The sequence below is a fragment of the Chaetura pelagica genome, unplaced genomic scaffold (genome assembly GCF_000747805.2).
Source record: "Chaetura pelagica isolate M959 unplaced genomic scaffold, ChaPel_1.0 scaffold1075, whole genome shotgun sequence".
Classification (NCBI taxonomy): domain Eukaryota; kingdom Metazoa; phylum Chordata; class Aves; order Apodiformes; family Apodidae; genus Chaetura; species Chaetura pelagica.
Window position 1 is genome coordinate 64,822 of NW_009953240.1, and position 15,351 is coordinate 80,172.

At 49.1% G+C, this 15,351-nt stretch overlaps 1 protein-coding gene across 1 annotated transcript in view; it reads left to right on the forward strand.

The window, feature by feature from the left end:
* PPP3CC (protein phosphatase 3, catalytic subunit, gamma isozyme) overlaps positions 1-15,351 on the forward strand; it is a 62,735-nt gene that overhangs the window by 32,127 nt on the left and 15,257 nt on the right. Inside the window, exons 2-5 of the mRNA XM_009997867.1 lie at positions 732-779; positions 7,471-7,668; positions 8,457-8,581; positions 15,243-15,351. The exon at positions 15,243-15,351 is cut by the window's right edge and continues 30 nt beyond it. Of these exons, the coding sequence (XP_009996169.1) occupies positions 732-779; positions 7,471-7,668; positions 8,457-8,581; positions 15,243-15,351 (480 nt within the window). The remainder of the gene's footprint in view (positions 1-731; positions 780-7,470; positions 7,669-8,456; positions 8,582-15,242) is intronic.

The window sequence follows — 15,351 nt, forward strand, 5'->3', positions numbered from 1 at the left end:
CCCCTGACCTTGCTGGCAACTGCACAATGGTGGCTGGTGTCCAACCAATCACCTCAGCTCTGTTTCCCGCTCTCTAGCAGAGGGGAATCCCACCCTGGCCCATGCTCCCCAGGGAAGCTGTGGCTGCCCCATCCCTGGGGGTGTTGAAGGGCAGGTTGGATGGGGCTTGGAGCAACCTGGGCTGGTGGGAGGTGTCCCTGCCCATGCAGGGGGTTGGATCTAGATGATCTTCAAGGTCCCTTCCAGACCATTCCATGATTCTCTGATTCTGTTCAGGTTTCCCATGTGCAGCAGGCGATTCCTGCCCGGTTTGTCATCCCAAGCCAGATACTGAAATGACACAGGGTGCAAAGCTGTGTCTGCTTAACTGTGGAGCCAGCACCCCCTCCCTCCTAGCACCCCCTCCCTCCTAGCACCCCCTCCCTGTGGGTGCTGGGGTCAGGTTCCCCCTCCCCAGCAGGTGGGGGATTTGCCCGGCACACAAAGCCCCGCTGTCCTTCTATTAATGATCCCTCCGCGGCCGTGCTGGCAGCTCACTAACCTTGTGAAACAGGTGGTGAATTTCCCTGCCTGCTGACATCTAGGAATCCCCTCCTGTCTCCCTTGGGGAGCTCACTGGGTTGTGTTGTGTTGTTTTTTTTCAGTAGCTGCAGCTGTTTGCTGCAGACCTCGTCTTTTTTCTCTTCCTTTATTCTTTTTCACTCTTAAGTGACCCCCTCGAGTTGGCTGAGGGACCAGCCCACTGGTGGAGCTGAGGAGAGGAAGACACCAGCTTTGCTGGGGGGTTTTTGTGCTGTCAAGTGATTAGATATTAGGAACGTTTCTTTACGGAGAGGTTAATTAAACACTGCCCAGGGAAGTGGTTGAGTTTAAGAGATATGTGGATGTGGTGCTGAGGAACATGGTTTAAGAACTGGACTTGGTAGAGTTGAGTTATGGTTGGTAGAGTTGGGTTATGCTTGAATTCCATGATCTAAAAGGTCTTTCCTGACCTGATTCTGTGATTATTTCATAGCAATACATATATTTTTAACTGTTGCAAAGTCTGTGAGAGCTCAATGGTCTCAAAAGAGATTTTATTTTTTTTTTCCCAGGCTGGTGTTGAGGGTTTCTGTGCTGTCTTTGCTGGGCAGTTGGTGTAAGGAGCCTGTGTCCCCTGCAGAGGACTTGGGTCCAGACAGATTATCTCAATGACAATCCCAGGCAAATGCTCATCAGAGCTGGTCACTAGGAGAGGGACCTACAGGTGGCAACGTGGGTGCTGGACACTCCACAGACCCCTGAAGCAAGTACAGTTTTCATGTCTGCATCACTCCCAAGGAAGCTGAGGGAATTCAGTGCCCACCAAGTGCATTTTTGAGACAGTCTCTGACCACAGAGAGCTTTGGCAAGAAGAAAACCAACAGGGCATGGCTTCATGTTCCATCTCAGGGGAGGAGCAATGGCATGAAGAGCCACTGGACACGGGGGAAGCCTTGAGGAGGCTCCCCAGGCTGAGAGCTGGGCAGCTGATGTGCAGTGACAGCCTTAAGTCGCCTCTGTTCTAATTAAATACTCCCTGCTTAATCTCACCCAGCTCCTTGGGGAGTGAGGAGAGGGAGCAGAGTGCCAGCCCCAACTGATGGACCAGCAGCAGGGGCCACTGTAGTTGCCTCTGGGCTTCCCTGGCATGGGGTGAACCCTCCTCGAGTAGCCACAGTTTACTTGGGCAAAGGCACCCCTTCTTTTTTTCCTAGTCTGCTAACACTGTTTACTGTCCATGCTCTTTTGCTAGCAGAAGAACCATGGTCATAGTAGATGCAAGGGAGGTGAAGAAGAAATATGTGGGCAATTTCACTGGTTGCTTCCTCTGGAAATAAAAAAAGTGCAGATAATACAAGGGGAATGGATGAAAACTGGAAGGGGGAGATTGAGGTTGGACATGAGGAGGAAATTCTTTGCTGTGAGGGTAGTGAGACCCTGGAACAGGATTCCCAGGGAAGCCATGGCTGCCCCATCCCTGGCAGTGTTGAAGGGCAGGTTGGATGGGTCTTGGAGCAACCTGGGCTGGTGGGAGGTGTCCCTGCCCATGCAGGGGGTTGGAATTAGATGATCTTGAAGGTCCCTTCCAACCCAAACCATTCTGTGATTCCATGATTCTATGATTTAAGGTTAATTACCTTCTGTCACAATTCAAATTTAGGAGTCTGTGGGCACAGCTCAGGTAGCTGCAAGGTTTTAGAGCCCCTATGGCTTCCAAAATGCACAGATAGACACTGACTTATGCATCTTTATGGTTTTCTAGCCTCTTGGCATTGCAATTAGTAGTTCTCTGGGTCTGTGGGAGCTTTGAGCCTGGCCAGGGTTGTGCTCATTTGGCACACACTTGTGTTTGTGTTTGAGTTTTGATGCACAGGACTGTTACTTGCTTCTTTTTTTTTCCCTGGAGTTCAGGGCACCTGCACAAACAGATTCTAGTAGCTGAGAGTCAACGTGCCCTCAAAAATTCAGGTGTTACTTCTTGAATGACTGGAAGGCAGTTGGTGAGGTCAAGAGGTTTGCTGATGGGAATGGTTCAGTTGATGAGTCTGTTCCCTCAACTCTAGTATCACCATGACTGTGTCTCTCCCACCTCCAAGAAATTGTTCAGTTTGGCAGAATTCAATGTACAATACAGATATTTTTAGTGTTATTATGAAGAGATATTCTGGTTGCCCTACAAAAAGGAATCTGGTTCATGGTAAGGAGCAGAGCAAGCTCTGTGAACCAGTTGCATACTGGGAAGCTGGCTCCAGCAGCACAGCTCTGACTGGTTTGGGGTAAAACTGGGGCATTAGGAACTGCATTTAATGCTCCTCTGGATTGGAAAGAGCTGCCATTCACTCGGGATTTCCACTTGTAAAATGGATGAGGAAGACACCCCAAGTCTTGTGGGCCAGACACTCTGTTTGCTTGACTTGGTGACTCCCCCCAGGGATTATTTTTTTATTGATGTTACCACAGTCCAGTGGGAAGGGGAGAAGTTCCTTGATTTTCTTGGGTGGTAGGAGGATGTATATTTATCTGTATCTTTTTACATCTACCTATTTAGGGTCTATATTGCTCATTTTGGGTCTCCACAGCTCCTATAGCTGCAGAGAGAAGTTCTCTGCCATTGCAGGGTCAGGGCTCCTGTGCCAGCACTGCTGCAGACTGGAAAATGACACAGATAATTTTCTCAGGACTTGGTCCAGGCTTTGAAAAATTGGGATCAAGCATACATCTGTTTTTGCACTCTGGTGTAAAGTTTGCACTGAGGCACCCCAGGGGAAAGAAAATGTCATGCAGCCCAGTGTTGGGATTCTCAAAACAAAGACATCTTGGCATTTTATGACCAGAAATTTGTATGGTTCATAATTTCAAGAAAATAAAGATAATTCCGGGGAAAATTGGGTAGTTGGTACTAAACTAACAGCAGGTTTGGGTTGAACTGGAGCTGCTGAGGCTCAGCCCATCCTTGCTCTTGGTCTGGACCCTGAAGCACCAAAGCAGGTTGGTTGGAGTGTTCCTGTGGGAAACAGCAGCATCCATCACTTCCAAGTATTTTTGCCTTGTGTGTTCCTGGAAGTTAAACTTTCTGCAGGCACAACATGGAATTGCTGTGGGGTTGCTGAACCTCTCCAGGTTATTGCCTCTCAGCTGGCTCCCCAAGAGCCCTGGGCTCAACTTGGAACAGGCAAATGTAGGTTAGGTGTGAATGGGAATAAAAATAATGATAAGAATAATATCTGATAAAAATAACATTGGACTATTTGGAAACTGAGGTGTGGAAAATAAAAGAGCCCTGACCTGGTGCTGTCAGAGCTCAAGGCAGGAGGCACTTTTTCTCCTCCTTTCATGCAGACTGTTCACCATAGACATTTCTACCTTTGCCAGACAGGTCCAGCTTCCTCAGTGGCCTCATCTCCTCTGTGGCAGGTGGACATCTGTTACCCCTGGTATCAAACCCTCCGTAGATCTCAGAGGTGCCTTCCAGCACAGGAACTGGAAGCTGTTAGTGCCTTTAGTCATGTGTCTGAGCATAAAATACAGCTTTTACTTGTACTTAGTTTTGTCTGAGCTCTTCTGGCTGTTTCAGAAAGCCCAAAATGTGCTTTTCTCACCCCAAAGTGCATCTGTAACCATCTGCTCAACCATCTCTCAGGCAAGGAAGGGGGTTTTTGCATTCAGTGCCTTCCAGCTTCACTTGAGAGGGGTGTCAGGAGCTGTAGATAAATCACTCTCCAGTTGATCATCAAACGTGTTTAATCCTGGGTGGCATTTTGGACTTGAAGCCCCAGGCAACCCCAGGGGGAGAGGACACCTCCTTTTTTTGTTGGAAACCCAACCCCTCGGGGAACAAGCAGTTTGCGCTTCAGGCAAACAGCACTTACTCCTTTTTCAGTCATGAATCTCCCTTTGGTGCTTTGTGCAGTTGTCCAAGGGAACTCTCAGATAGATAAACATGAATTTGAGGGTCACTTTGTTTTCTCTCCCATGGCTCTTGCTGGAGGTGTGGGTTGGGCAGCCCTGCTGTGCCTGCTGCTGCTGCTTCTGGTCCTGAAAGGAGGAGAGAGGATCTTTGCTTCATTTCACCTCCTCTTACAATAGATTACCTGCTCCAACCCAGTCCAGGCTGGAAGAGATAAGGGAGCTTAAACAGGGATGGAGAAATACAGAGCAGGCTTTTTTCCTGGAGGAATAGAAACTTTTTTTGCACTGATGAGGTCTGGTTTTGTAGGGAACCAGTGTTTTAATCAGCATTTCCCAAGCCTCACTATCCATATCCTCTGTGCAAATACCCACTTGCTCCTGGTCTGGCAAACAAAATCTGTGTTAATTTTGTAGTGAATGGAGTTTTGCACAATAGTGAGGCAAAGAGATCATAGAGTCATGGGATGGTTTGGGTGGGAAGGGGCCTGAAAGATCATCCAGATCCAACCACTTCTGACCTTTTAATCCCTTTTACACCTCAGAAGTTCACTTGCCTTTGTGCTCTGTTGTTGGGGCTTGGTGTGCAAGATCACCAGCCCCAGACCTAAAGATTTCACTATTGACACCAGGCTAGAGGCAACACCTGATTTTGGATACAAAGGGAAGATGGCACCAAGGTCACAGCCCTTGCTTATGATGTTGTGACTGTTTTATCCATCATATTAATTAATTATCATCTGTGGGCAGTGCGTGGAAGGAGCTCTGAGGCTGAGCTTAGCATCTTTTGCTTTGGTGCTGCTCAGGCAGCCTGTGACCAGCCACAGTGAGACAGAGACAAGACTCCTCCTGCCATGCTGGTCCCTCTGGGAGAACTGAGCATTAATGAGGATAAAATTCAGCTCTTTAAAAAGACAAAACAGAGTGGGTATTTGTGCGTGGGGTGACTGCTTGCCCTGAGTTGGCTAAAGCCCTTACACAAGTTGTGCTGCCTAACAGGATTACTTGCTTTGACAACACTAATTACTTAAATACTCATCCTCTTGCCCTGCTGCAACGGGCATTGCTGGGTGTGGGTTTTAGCCTGGGCTCCAGGCTGTGCTTCTCATGGCCCCTCTGCTGGGTGGAGGATTTTTCGGAAGTGCTTGACAGCTCCAGGTGCACCAGGAGTGTTTTGCTCCAGAGCTGCTCAGGGAACTGGGATCTCTTTTTAGGGGTGGGTTGAGGGAGAAGCAGGGTGAGGAGAAAAGTGGAGCAATCCCTTGCTTAGCATGAGGCCTTTGCTGCGTGTGTGCATTCCCAGGAAGGTGCTGGTCTCTCTGGCATCTCTGGAGCAGGTTTTCCTTTTCTGCCAGCTTGGCTGGTAGACAGGCACAGCAGAGGAGAAGCTGGTTCCTGATGGTGCCCAGCTCCTCGTGGGAGTGGAGCCATGCAAAGCCAGGCAGAGAACTTACATAAAACTTCTTGGCTGCTCGCAGCAGCCTGGCCTCATATTTTATCTTGCATAACTCTGCTTGCTAGGGCTACCAAGAAAAGGCAAAGCAGACCATGCCAGGAGCTTTCCATGGATCTCTTCTGACTTGTGTGACAAGCAGAACTGCTCTCGTGGTCTCATGCCATCTCTGTCCCCACTCCTGTGGGCTTTTTCACTTTGTTAGGGTGGCTCTGGAGGCAGTGGCTGTCTTTGAAGGCCTAGGATGATGGGGAATACAGAGCTGGATGGTTCCTGTCTCTGTTCCTTATAAATCATTTGACCTTCAAGCACTCTCTCTGTTCCCTTGGAGTCAGATGGCAGATGCTCGGACAACTGCCCAGTTTGTGCAAGTATTTACAAATCCTTTTCCAGTCACTTCATGGCAGGGAGTCCCACAGCCTCCCTTGCTCCCAGCCCTCTGCCCATGATCCCACCCATCTCCTTCCAGCCTCCCTAGGTCCAGCAGAACCTATTTTTGTCAGCCCTGCAGCTTCCCTACCTGCTCCTGCAGACACCACTGTCCTTAACACAGAGGGAGAAAAAAAAATACCTGAAGTCCTGCAAAATGCCAAGTTTATCATCAATAACCACAGGAGTCTTTTAATCTAGAAAAAAATAAAGGCATAAAATGTTGTCCAGCCTGTGTTGGCATAAGCAGGGGTCTTGTTTAAACCTCTTTAATTGGCAGCTCAGTGGGGAAAGCATGACGTGTGCTCTGGACCATTCAGGGCCACTTAGCAAGGACCCAGCAGAGAAAAACTTCCAAAGCCACTGATGAAAGAGGTTCTACCAGCTCCTCTTTCATGACACCTGCTCCTGTCCTCCTCTGTCCTACATTTAACTTTATTTGAAAATCTCTTGTGCTGCCTCTTTGCTTTTTCCCCTCTCTTGCCCCCTCTGGGTTTCCAAGCTAAATTGCTGCTCTTTTTTGCATTTAAAAGAGGTTGGTTTGGTTGCTGTTAGTCACTCTATTATTTGACCAGCATGATTGGTTTGCCTGTTAAATGCAACATAGTTTGGCATATTTTTCTGAAGAGGCTCCAGGGAAGCTGGGGAGGGACTTGGGACAAGGGCAGGGAGGGATGGGATGAGGGGGATGGATGAAAAGTGGGAGAGGGAGATGGAGGCTGGAGATGAGGAGGGAATTCTTTGGTGTGAGGGTGGTGAGAGCCTGGCCCAGGTTGCCCAGGGAAGCTGTGGCTGCCCCATCCCTGGGGGTGTTGAAGGGCAGGTTGGATGGGGCTTGGGGCAGCCTGGTCTGGTGGGAGGTGTCCCTGCCCATGCAGGGGGGTTGAATCTAGAAGATCTTTAAGATCCCTTCCCATCCAAACTATCCCATGATTTAGTCTGCATATGGTGGCTTTTAAACCATGCTGAGGGGTGTATTTAGCAGCTTTTCTTTGTGTTTGAGAGCATCATTTCCAGGCAAGTCTATTTCTGAGTGTGTCTTGGAGCTCAGACCGAAAGCCTCCTGGTAAAAAACCTATCACTCTGGGGTTTTTTTCACTCTCCTCCAAAAAAAAAAGAGAAAAGAGACACATTGCTAACTTCTCTGCTTCCATTTCCAGCTGTCCCATTTCCTCCCACGCAGCGGCTGACTCTGAAGGAGGTGTTTGAGGATGGGAAGCCAAGGCTTGATGTCTTGAAGAGCCACTTGGTAAAGGAAGGGCGCCTGGAAGAGGATGCGGCGCTGAAGATCATCAACGATGGGGCTGCCATCCTGAGGCATGAGAAGACCATGATTGAAGTGGAGGCTCCCATCACAGGTCAGAGGGATTTCTGTGGCTGCAGGCCTGGAGAAAAATACAATATATGAATGTTATACATCTGTTTATATAAGGATACAGTATATATCTCTTATTCACCCTAATTCACCCTACCTCTGCTCTGGAGACAGGCTGGGAGAGGTGAGGTGTTCAGCCTAGAGAAGAGAAGGCTTCAGGGAGACCTTAGAGCAGCTTCCAGTGCCTGAAGGGGCTCTAGGAAAGCTGGGGAGGGACTTGGAACAAGGGCAGGGAGGGATGGTGTGAGGGGGATGGATGAAAAGTGGGAGAGGGAGCTGGAGGTTGGAGATGAGGAGGGAATTCTTTGGTGTGAGGGTGGTGAGAGCCTGGCCCAGGTTGCCCAGGGAAGCTGTGGCTGCCCCATCCCTGGGGGGGTTGAAGGGCAGGTTGGATGAGGCTTGGAGCAACCTGGGCTGGTGGGAGGTGTCCCTGCCCATGCAGGGGGGTTGGATCTAGATGATCTTTCAGGTCCCTTCCCACCCAAACCATTCCATGATTCTATGAACAAATGCCATTTAGGAAACATGAGCTGCTCAATGGGGCAGCTTTTTTGTGCTGTTCCTTCCAGCAACAAGGTGTTTAGTTTGCCTGAGCTCTCAGGAGAGAGGGTTTTGCTGGTGTGGATCTTGTCCATCTTTGCAGAAGCTGGATGTAAAGCAGGGGTGGCTTGGGTCAGAGCACAGCCACGCTCTGCTCCTTGTTGCTGTCATGACCTTTCTTTTCTTATCATGTAATTCTGTCCCTCTTTTGTGTTGCTCTTCCTCCCCTAGTGTGTGGTGACATTCACGGGCAGTTTTTTGACCTGATGAAGTTGTTTGAAGTTGGAGGATCACCTAATAACACCCGCTACCTCTTCCTGGGAGACTACGTGGACAGAGGCTACTTCAGTATAGAGGTGACAAAGAAAGATGGGCCTGGGGGCTGCTAGTGCTAAAAGTGTTAAACTGAACTGGGAAATAGGTTGAATTTATGATCTAGTCCAGTTCTGCGTGCAAGGAAAGACATGCTGGTCATGTAGGATAGGATTTCTGGCAGAAAAATGATGTCCAAACGTCCTGATTTTGAACTGGATCCTCAACCAGTGCCAGAGTTAAACAGCAGCACTGGGGTTAATGGCTGAACTTTGGCTCCTGAACTGGAGTTTTAATATCACTTGTAGCTGTCAGTCAGGGGAGCAAGAGGGAGAGCTGGTTGTGTGTTGCAGGCAGCAGGGTCCTAGCAGGCAGTGGGCAGCACATGTTTCAAAACTTGCAGGATTCAGCTTAGCAGGCAAAAGAAAGGGCTGCACTGCTGAGTCACTGCTTCCCCACTGTCCCCCTGAAAGCATCAGCCTCGTGGTGGCAGGGACAGGGTCAGGAGGAAGCAGTAATAAATCTCCTGGGCTTCTGTACAGCTCCCTGTGAGCCAGGAGCTTAGTGCTAGGGCATTTCATGGTGTGTCTGGCCATGCTGTGCCCTCTGTGACAATCTGCCTTGTCACAGCAAGGCTGTCACCTGTCAGGCATCAGCCAGACATCTGGAGTTGTGTTAGGAAGGAAAGCTGGGGAGGGACTTGGGACAAGGGCAGGGAGGGAGAGGACAAGGGGGAATGGATGAAAACTGGAAGAGGGAGATGGAGGTTGGACATGAGGGGGAAATTCTTTGGTGTGAGGGTGATGAGAGCCTGGCCCAGGTTGGGCAGGGAAGCTGTGGCTGCCCCATCCCTGGGGGTGTTGAAGGGCAGGTTGGATGGGGCTTGGAGCAACCTGGGCTGGTGGGAGGTGTCCCTGCCCATGCAAGGGGGTGGATCTGGATGATGCCTTCCCACCCAAACCATCCCATGAGTCCATGATTCCACATCACCAAGCAGGTGACCCTGTGAGCTGAAAGATCTTAAAGAGCAAAGGAACCAATGGGTCCCCATGGCTGCTGCTGCCCCACTGAGACCTGTGAGGGACAGGCAGGCTGGGAGAGCTGCTAGCAAGTGCTGCAGATCCCAAGGGAATGCAGCCGTCTGGTTCCAGAAAAGCAGAGCTGGGTTGAAAAGGAGAATTTATTCCACTCAGAAGCAACGTCCTGGGGGTTATTTAGGGAAATGGGGGCATGGGAGGTGGAATAATAAAGTGTTTTTTCTCTGAAGAGGGAGGCTACAGACCACAGAGCAGGAGCTGCTGGGTCTGCAGAGGAATTTTTCCTGGTTAAATTTTGGGGGAGGAACTCTTTGACAGTGGTGGATACACGTGCTCCTTTGAAGGAATCTGCAGAGGAATTAGGAGGGTACCGTGAACAGCTTGTGCTTCAGCAGCCTCCTGGCTTCCTTCCAGCCTTGCACTCCCTCTGCTCCTGAAAACTGTCGGGGAGCCAAGGTGTGACAAGGAGCAGATTCCAGGATAACAGGGACGGATGCTGGAAAGGTGGGGTTGTGGCTGTTGGGATTTCTGGTGGTGCTGGCAGGAGGAGCCCATGATCCCTGGGGAGGAAGGGGAAGAACAGGCATCTTGGAGCTTGTTGACATGGCCTGGCTTGCACAGATCAGGTTTACAGTCTGTTTACCTGGAAAAGAGATTATACTTTAGCACAGAAACTCTTTTCTGAGAGAAGATGTGGATTTTTATTTTGTTACTAACCAAGAAACCTTCAAATGAGGGTTGTCATGCCCTGATTTTACAGGTCCTGGGTGGGGAAGTGCTGCTTCTCCCACTCGTTTCTTTCACCCTGGGGTTGATCTGACGTGGGGATTTCACTCTGAGGGTGAAATGAGCTCTGGGAGTTAGGCACTGCTGCCCTCTCCATGCTGTGAGAGGATGGAAGGACTCCAGGGAGGATGGATGATGATTCCACCTTGGAGAACAGAGGTGGTGCAGAGGTGTTAAGAGTTTTTTGAGGTGGAAAGTCTGAAAATAATAGATGAACCTCATTAGCTCTCCTTTGTAGCCTGATGCTCCCACCTTGTGCAAGGTGATGTTTTCAGGCTCAGGAGCCTTGGGGCTGTTGGTTTTCCTCAACACTGAGCAGAAAGCTTGAATTTCATGTACTTTTGACCTTCCTCTTTCCCCTCACAACTGCAGAGGGAAAGCCACAGAGCCCTTAACCCACATGGATCTCTCACGATTCAGGGTGGGTTTTGATTAGTACATGCGGGGGCTGATCCAAATGTCACTGATAAAGCAGGATCGAGGAGGTTTGATTCCCTTGTTCCCCTTGATGTGTGTGCCTCTTCTCTCCACCTACTGCCAAGTGCAGCCTGTGTGTTTTAGGATATTCCCACCTGGATGTGCAGAAGCTGGTTTCTATAGTGAAACCACAGGGGGTTTGAAGCTACAAGAAGAGTTAATGGGTGTCTTTGCATTTTATATATATATATTTTTTTAAGACTTCTATAAAATGTAAAGCTGTAGCAGCTGGACCCTAAAGTGCAGAGACTGCTGATCTGTGTTTTGGCTTTGCTGTATCCCAGAGGTTCAGGTGATGAAAAGGGATCCAGGTTTCCCTGTGCTTTCACCTCCTGGAAGGTGGAGGGAACCAACCCCATCAGGCTGTTGTGAGTCACTGCACAAACTTGTGCATCCATGGGCTGGGTGTGGAATATTACCCACTGCCTGTCCAGAGCAGCTGATCATCATGACCTTTTAACTGAATGAAACAGGAGGTAATTGTATAATTGCATCCTGAGCCAGAAAATCAGGAAACAAGATGAAAAACTGGGGGGCAAGGAGGTGTTAAGGCAAAACGTGCTGCCTGCCAGCAGCCCAGAGAACCCTTGCAAGCTTTCCCCATTGCTGGGTTTGGTTGTCAAGGTAAAAGGAGCAGTTTGTGGCTCAGACAAAACCTTTAGAAAACCCCAGAAGCCTCTCTGTTCAGCAGCTCAGCTGAATGTCTTCAACAAATTATTTCTGGGCCTCTGGCTGAGGGAAATTCTCATTTAAAACCCTTCATTCCCAGTAAGTTTAATGAGGCTGTGAAGCGTGGTTTGGTTGGGTTGTTTTTTAAAAGAAGGGAGTTGTTGGGGGGAGGAGAGGGGAGGGAAACAACTCTGTGAACGCTGAGATGGCTGATGGCTGGTGGAAGAGGACTCAGAGTTTGTGCCACCAAGCCTGCTGTGACAGCAAGAGGGACAGGCCACGGGTTCCAGTGTTGTGAAGGGGCCAATGGGCAGCTTGGAAATGAGGCTGGGCAGCTTGGAAATGGGGCTGGGCAGCTTGGAAATGGGGCTGGGCAGCGTGGAAATGGGGCTGGGCAGCGTGGAAATGGGGCTGGGGTGAGGCAGGAGCCTGGGGAAAGATTCTCCCATCAATCTCCAAGTGGGAAAGGTGCTTCTTCCAAGTGTTGGAAGCTTTTTTGATTCACCTCCTGGCCTTTAGGGCAAGAGAGATCTGTGCCTGTGCTAGTCAGTGAGGGACCATCCTGGTCTGTGAAGCCAGAGCTGCTGGAACACCATGAATAAGAGTTGTTTTATTAAATTATAGAGTGAAACAATTCTTATGACCAAAAATAGAACCCATGGTAAGTGTAGATTTATCAGTCAAGGTGGCATGGTGATGGCACACACCTTTGCCAGGCGAGGTTTTCAAATCCAATTACATGATCACCATCTAATTAAGGAATTGCACGTCCAGTCATCTCAGCAGGATGGAATGTTCTGTTTTATCCAGAAGAAAATTAAAGCTTGGAAATGGGGCTGGGCAGCGTGGAAATGGGGCTGGGCAGCGTGGAAATGGGGCTGGAGTCCTTGGTTTAGAGATGCTGGTGAGGCAGGAGCCTGGGGAAAGATTCTCCCATCAATCTCCAAGTGGGAAAGGTGCTTCTTCCAAGTGTTGGAAGCTTTTTTGATTCACCTCCTGGCCTTTAGGGCAAGAGAGATCTGTGCCTGTGCTAGTCAGTGAGGGACCATCCTGGTCTGTGAAGCCAGAGCTGCTGGAACACCATGAATAAGAGTTGTTTTATTAAATTATAGAGTGAAACAATTCTTATGACCAAAAATAGAACCCATGGTAAGTGTAGATTTATCAGTCAAGGTGGCATGGTGATGGCACACACCTTTGCCAGGCGAGGTTTTCAAATCCAATTACATGATCACCATCTAATTAAGGAATTGCACGTCCAGTCATCTCAGCAGGATGGAATGTTCTGTTTTATCCAGAAGAAAATTAAAGATCCAGTCAGTGTTGTGGGGAGGGAGTGAGGATGGATTCATGGGCTGGGATTGCTGGAGTTTGGCAGCTCTGGGAAGAGCTGGCAGGCTGGATGTTTCTGACTTTCATAAATGGGATGAGAGGGCACAGTGTGGTTTGTGGGCAAGTTCTGGCCTTTCCCTGGGGTTGCAGGTCACAATTCCCTTCCTGGTTCCATCACCGTGGCCTCCTGAGCTTCCCCCTGGTGAGGGAATGGGGGGGGAATAAAATGGGGGTGACCACTTGGGTTTGGGCTTCAGGCCCATGGGCAGAATAAAGAGAGAAAGGGATGGTTGGAGCCCAGTAAGTCCCAGTTGCCTGGAGTTGCTCCTTGGCTATTGTCAACAGGCAGGAATCAATTCCTGGGCACTGTGCCTTGGGAGTCTTGGAAAGGGATCTGGACAAATGGCCAGGAAGCATCTGAGGCACGTGAGTGTGGAAACCCTCCCCTGTTCCTCATTCCAGCCCCTCTGGAGCTGGAGAGGACTGCTGAATGTCCTTTACTCCTCCTTATCCCACCAGTACCTGGCAGCCCCCGTGGTTCCTTGGGAAGCAGCTCAGAGCAGATGGATTTGCAGCCATTCCAGAGGCGTTTTCTCCTGGTGTCTGTGGTTTGCCTGCTGTGCCTCCAGGAGGAATTGTGGTGCTGAGTGACTCTGTTCACTTCCAGCTCCTTTTTAAAACACTACCAATGGATTTTGGAATATCTCTGACCCTCTGTGTATCCCAATCCCATCTCTTTGTGGATGTCTCCACTTCCATGCTTTGCTTTGGGTTCCAGGGCTTGTTGCTTTCTCCCTGCCGAGTCGTTTGGTTCCTTTATAGTGACTTTCACTTTTCAGATCTCGTGCTAGCCCAGTGACATTGAGGGTGAGAAAGACAGGAGGTTAAAGCTTTAAATCACAGAATAATTGTAAGTTCTTCCATTGGGAGTATTCCTCCTGGGAACAGATGCAATCAAACATGATTTTTGCTCACCACAGCTTAAATTACCTGTCACTGCCCCTGGCCCTGTTTGTGTTTGGTTTTAGACTTAAGAACTTACAATCAGGTATTTTTCCGTGGGGTTGAATTCTGGAGTTAGACAGGGATGAGTGCTCTGCAGCTCCCTGGGATCTTAGGGATCCCAGTATGGATCTGGAATGACTCATGTAGAGCTTTACCTTGCAGCTTCAGTGCTTAAATACCACGATACCCAAGGTGTCTGTCCTGGAAACGAACTGCAAACTGGTTTATTTCTCCCTTCCCACCCAAACCAATCTCTGATCCTCTGATTATTCCGGTTCTGGATGTTGTTCCCCTGCCACAGCAGCTGGTTCCCAGAGATCTGTGCACCAGATCAGCAAGGTTTTTTTAAGTGTAAAACTGTTGACAGGCTTCGTGGTTCACGTTCTCAGAGTGTGTGTGTCGCTTCTGTAGCATGTCAGCCTAAAGGGTAAGCTCTTATTAGAGACTTAATCCAGATCTTCAAGCTTGCTGTCATTGTGGGTTGTCCTTCCAGCACTCCAAATCAACAAGGGAAATGTGATCACATTTCCCCAGACCAGATACCAGCTGATTTAGCTGTCAGCTTGACAATGTATAGCACAGAAGGGTGAGCACACTTGCTCTCCAGCCCTTCCCTTCTTCACGTCGCCTCTTTGGAAACCCACCCTGAACTTTTTCTGCTGCAAATGATTGTTTTAGTTTGACTTTGGTCTGCGCCTCATCAAAGATGATCTTCTTACAGGTGTTGCTGCTCAGATAAGGGATGTGGAAAGCCCTCCTCAAAGCCAGCAGGCTTTACCAAGCTTGTTTTTTTGGCTGGGCTTTTCCTGTTTTGAACTTGAGCTTCACATGACTGTAGCGTAAGCAGAAAAACAGAGGCAGGGTGTGTGTGTTGGGGGGGAAGTCTGTGGGGAAGATGAAGTTGATTTTTTTCTGGTGTTTAATGCAGTCCATAAAATGTCTAGCAGGGCTGTCTGTCATGCTGGATGGTCTCTGGTTTAGGTTGCAGAGGGACATCTGGAGAGCACATCTCGCCACGCAGCTGGGTTGGCTTTGCTGCTCTGGAAATGGGTGCTTTTTGCTTTGGTTTCTGCTTGGAAGGAGATAGAAAAAAAACCTAAAATAAAATAAAAGCTGCCCCCACCCAGCCCCGAGCTGGTTTCAGTTGAATGCCATCTCATTTGTCACTTCTCCAACTCAAGCCTAATATAGAGAAATGCTCAGTGTGGCTTTCCCCCCACTGGTGGAGTTGGCCAAGATAAGATCTACTGCCGATTATGGAGCTGGGTTTCTATCAGGCTTCCACTTTGAATTCAGCTTGTTGGGTGTCTTCCCAGAAGCACTTAGTGAAGTCTACAGATGATTAGTGCCCTATAAAAGGTTTTTATTACATGCCCTCTCCTCCTTCCCTTTCTTGCAGTGCGTGCTGTATTTATGGAGTTTAAAGATAAATCATCCCAAAACGTTGTTCCTCCTTCGAGGGAACCACGAGTGCAGGCACCTCACAGAGTACTTCACCTTTAAGCAGG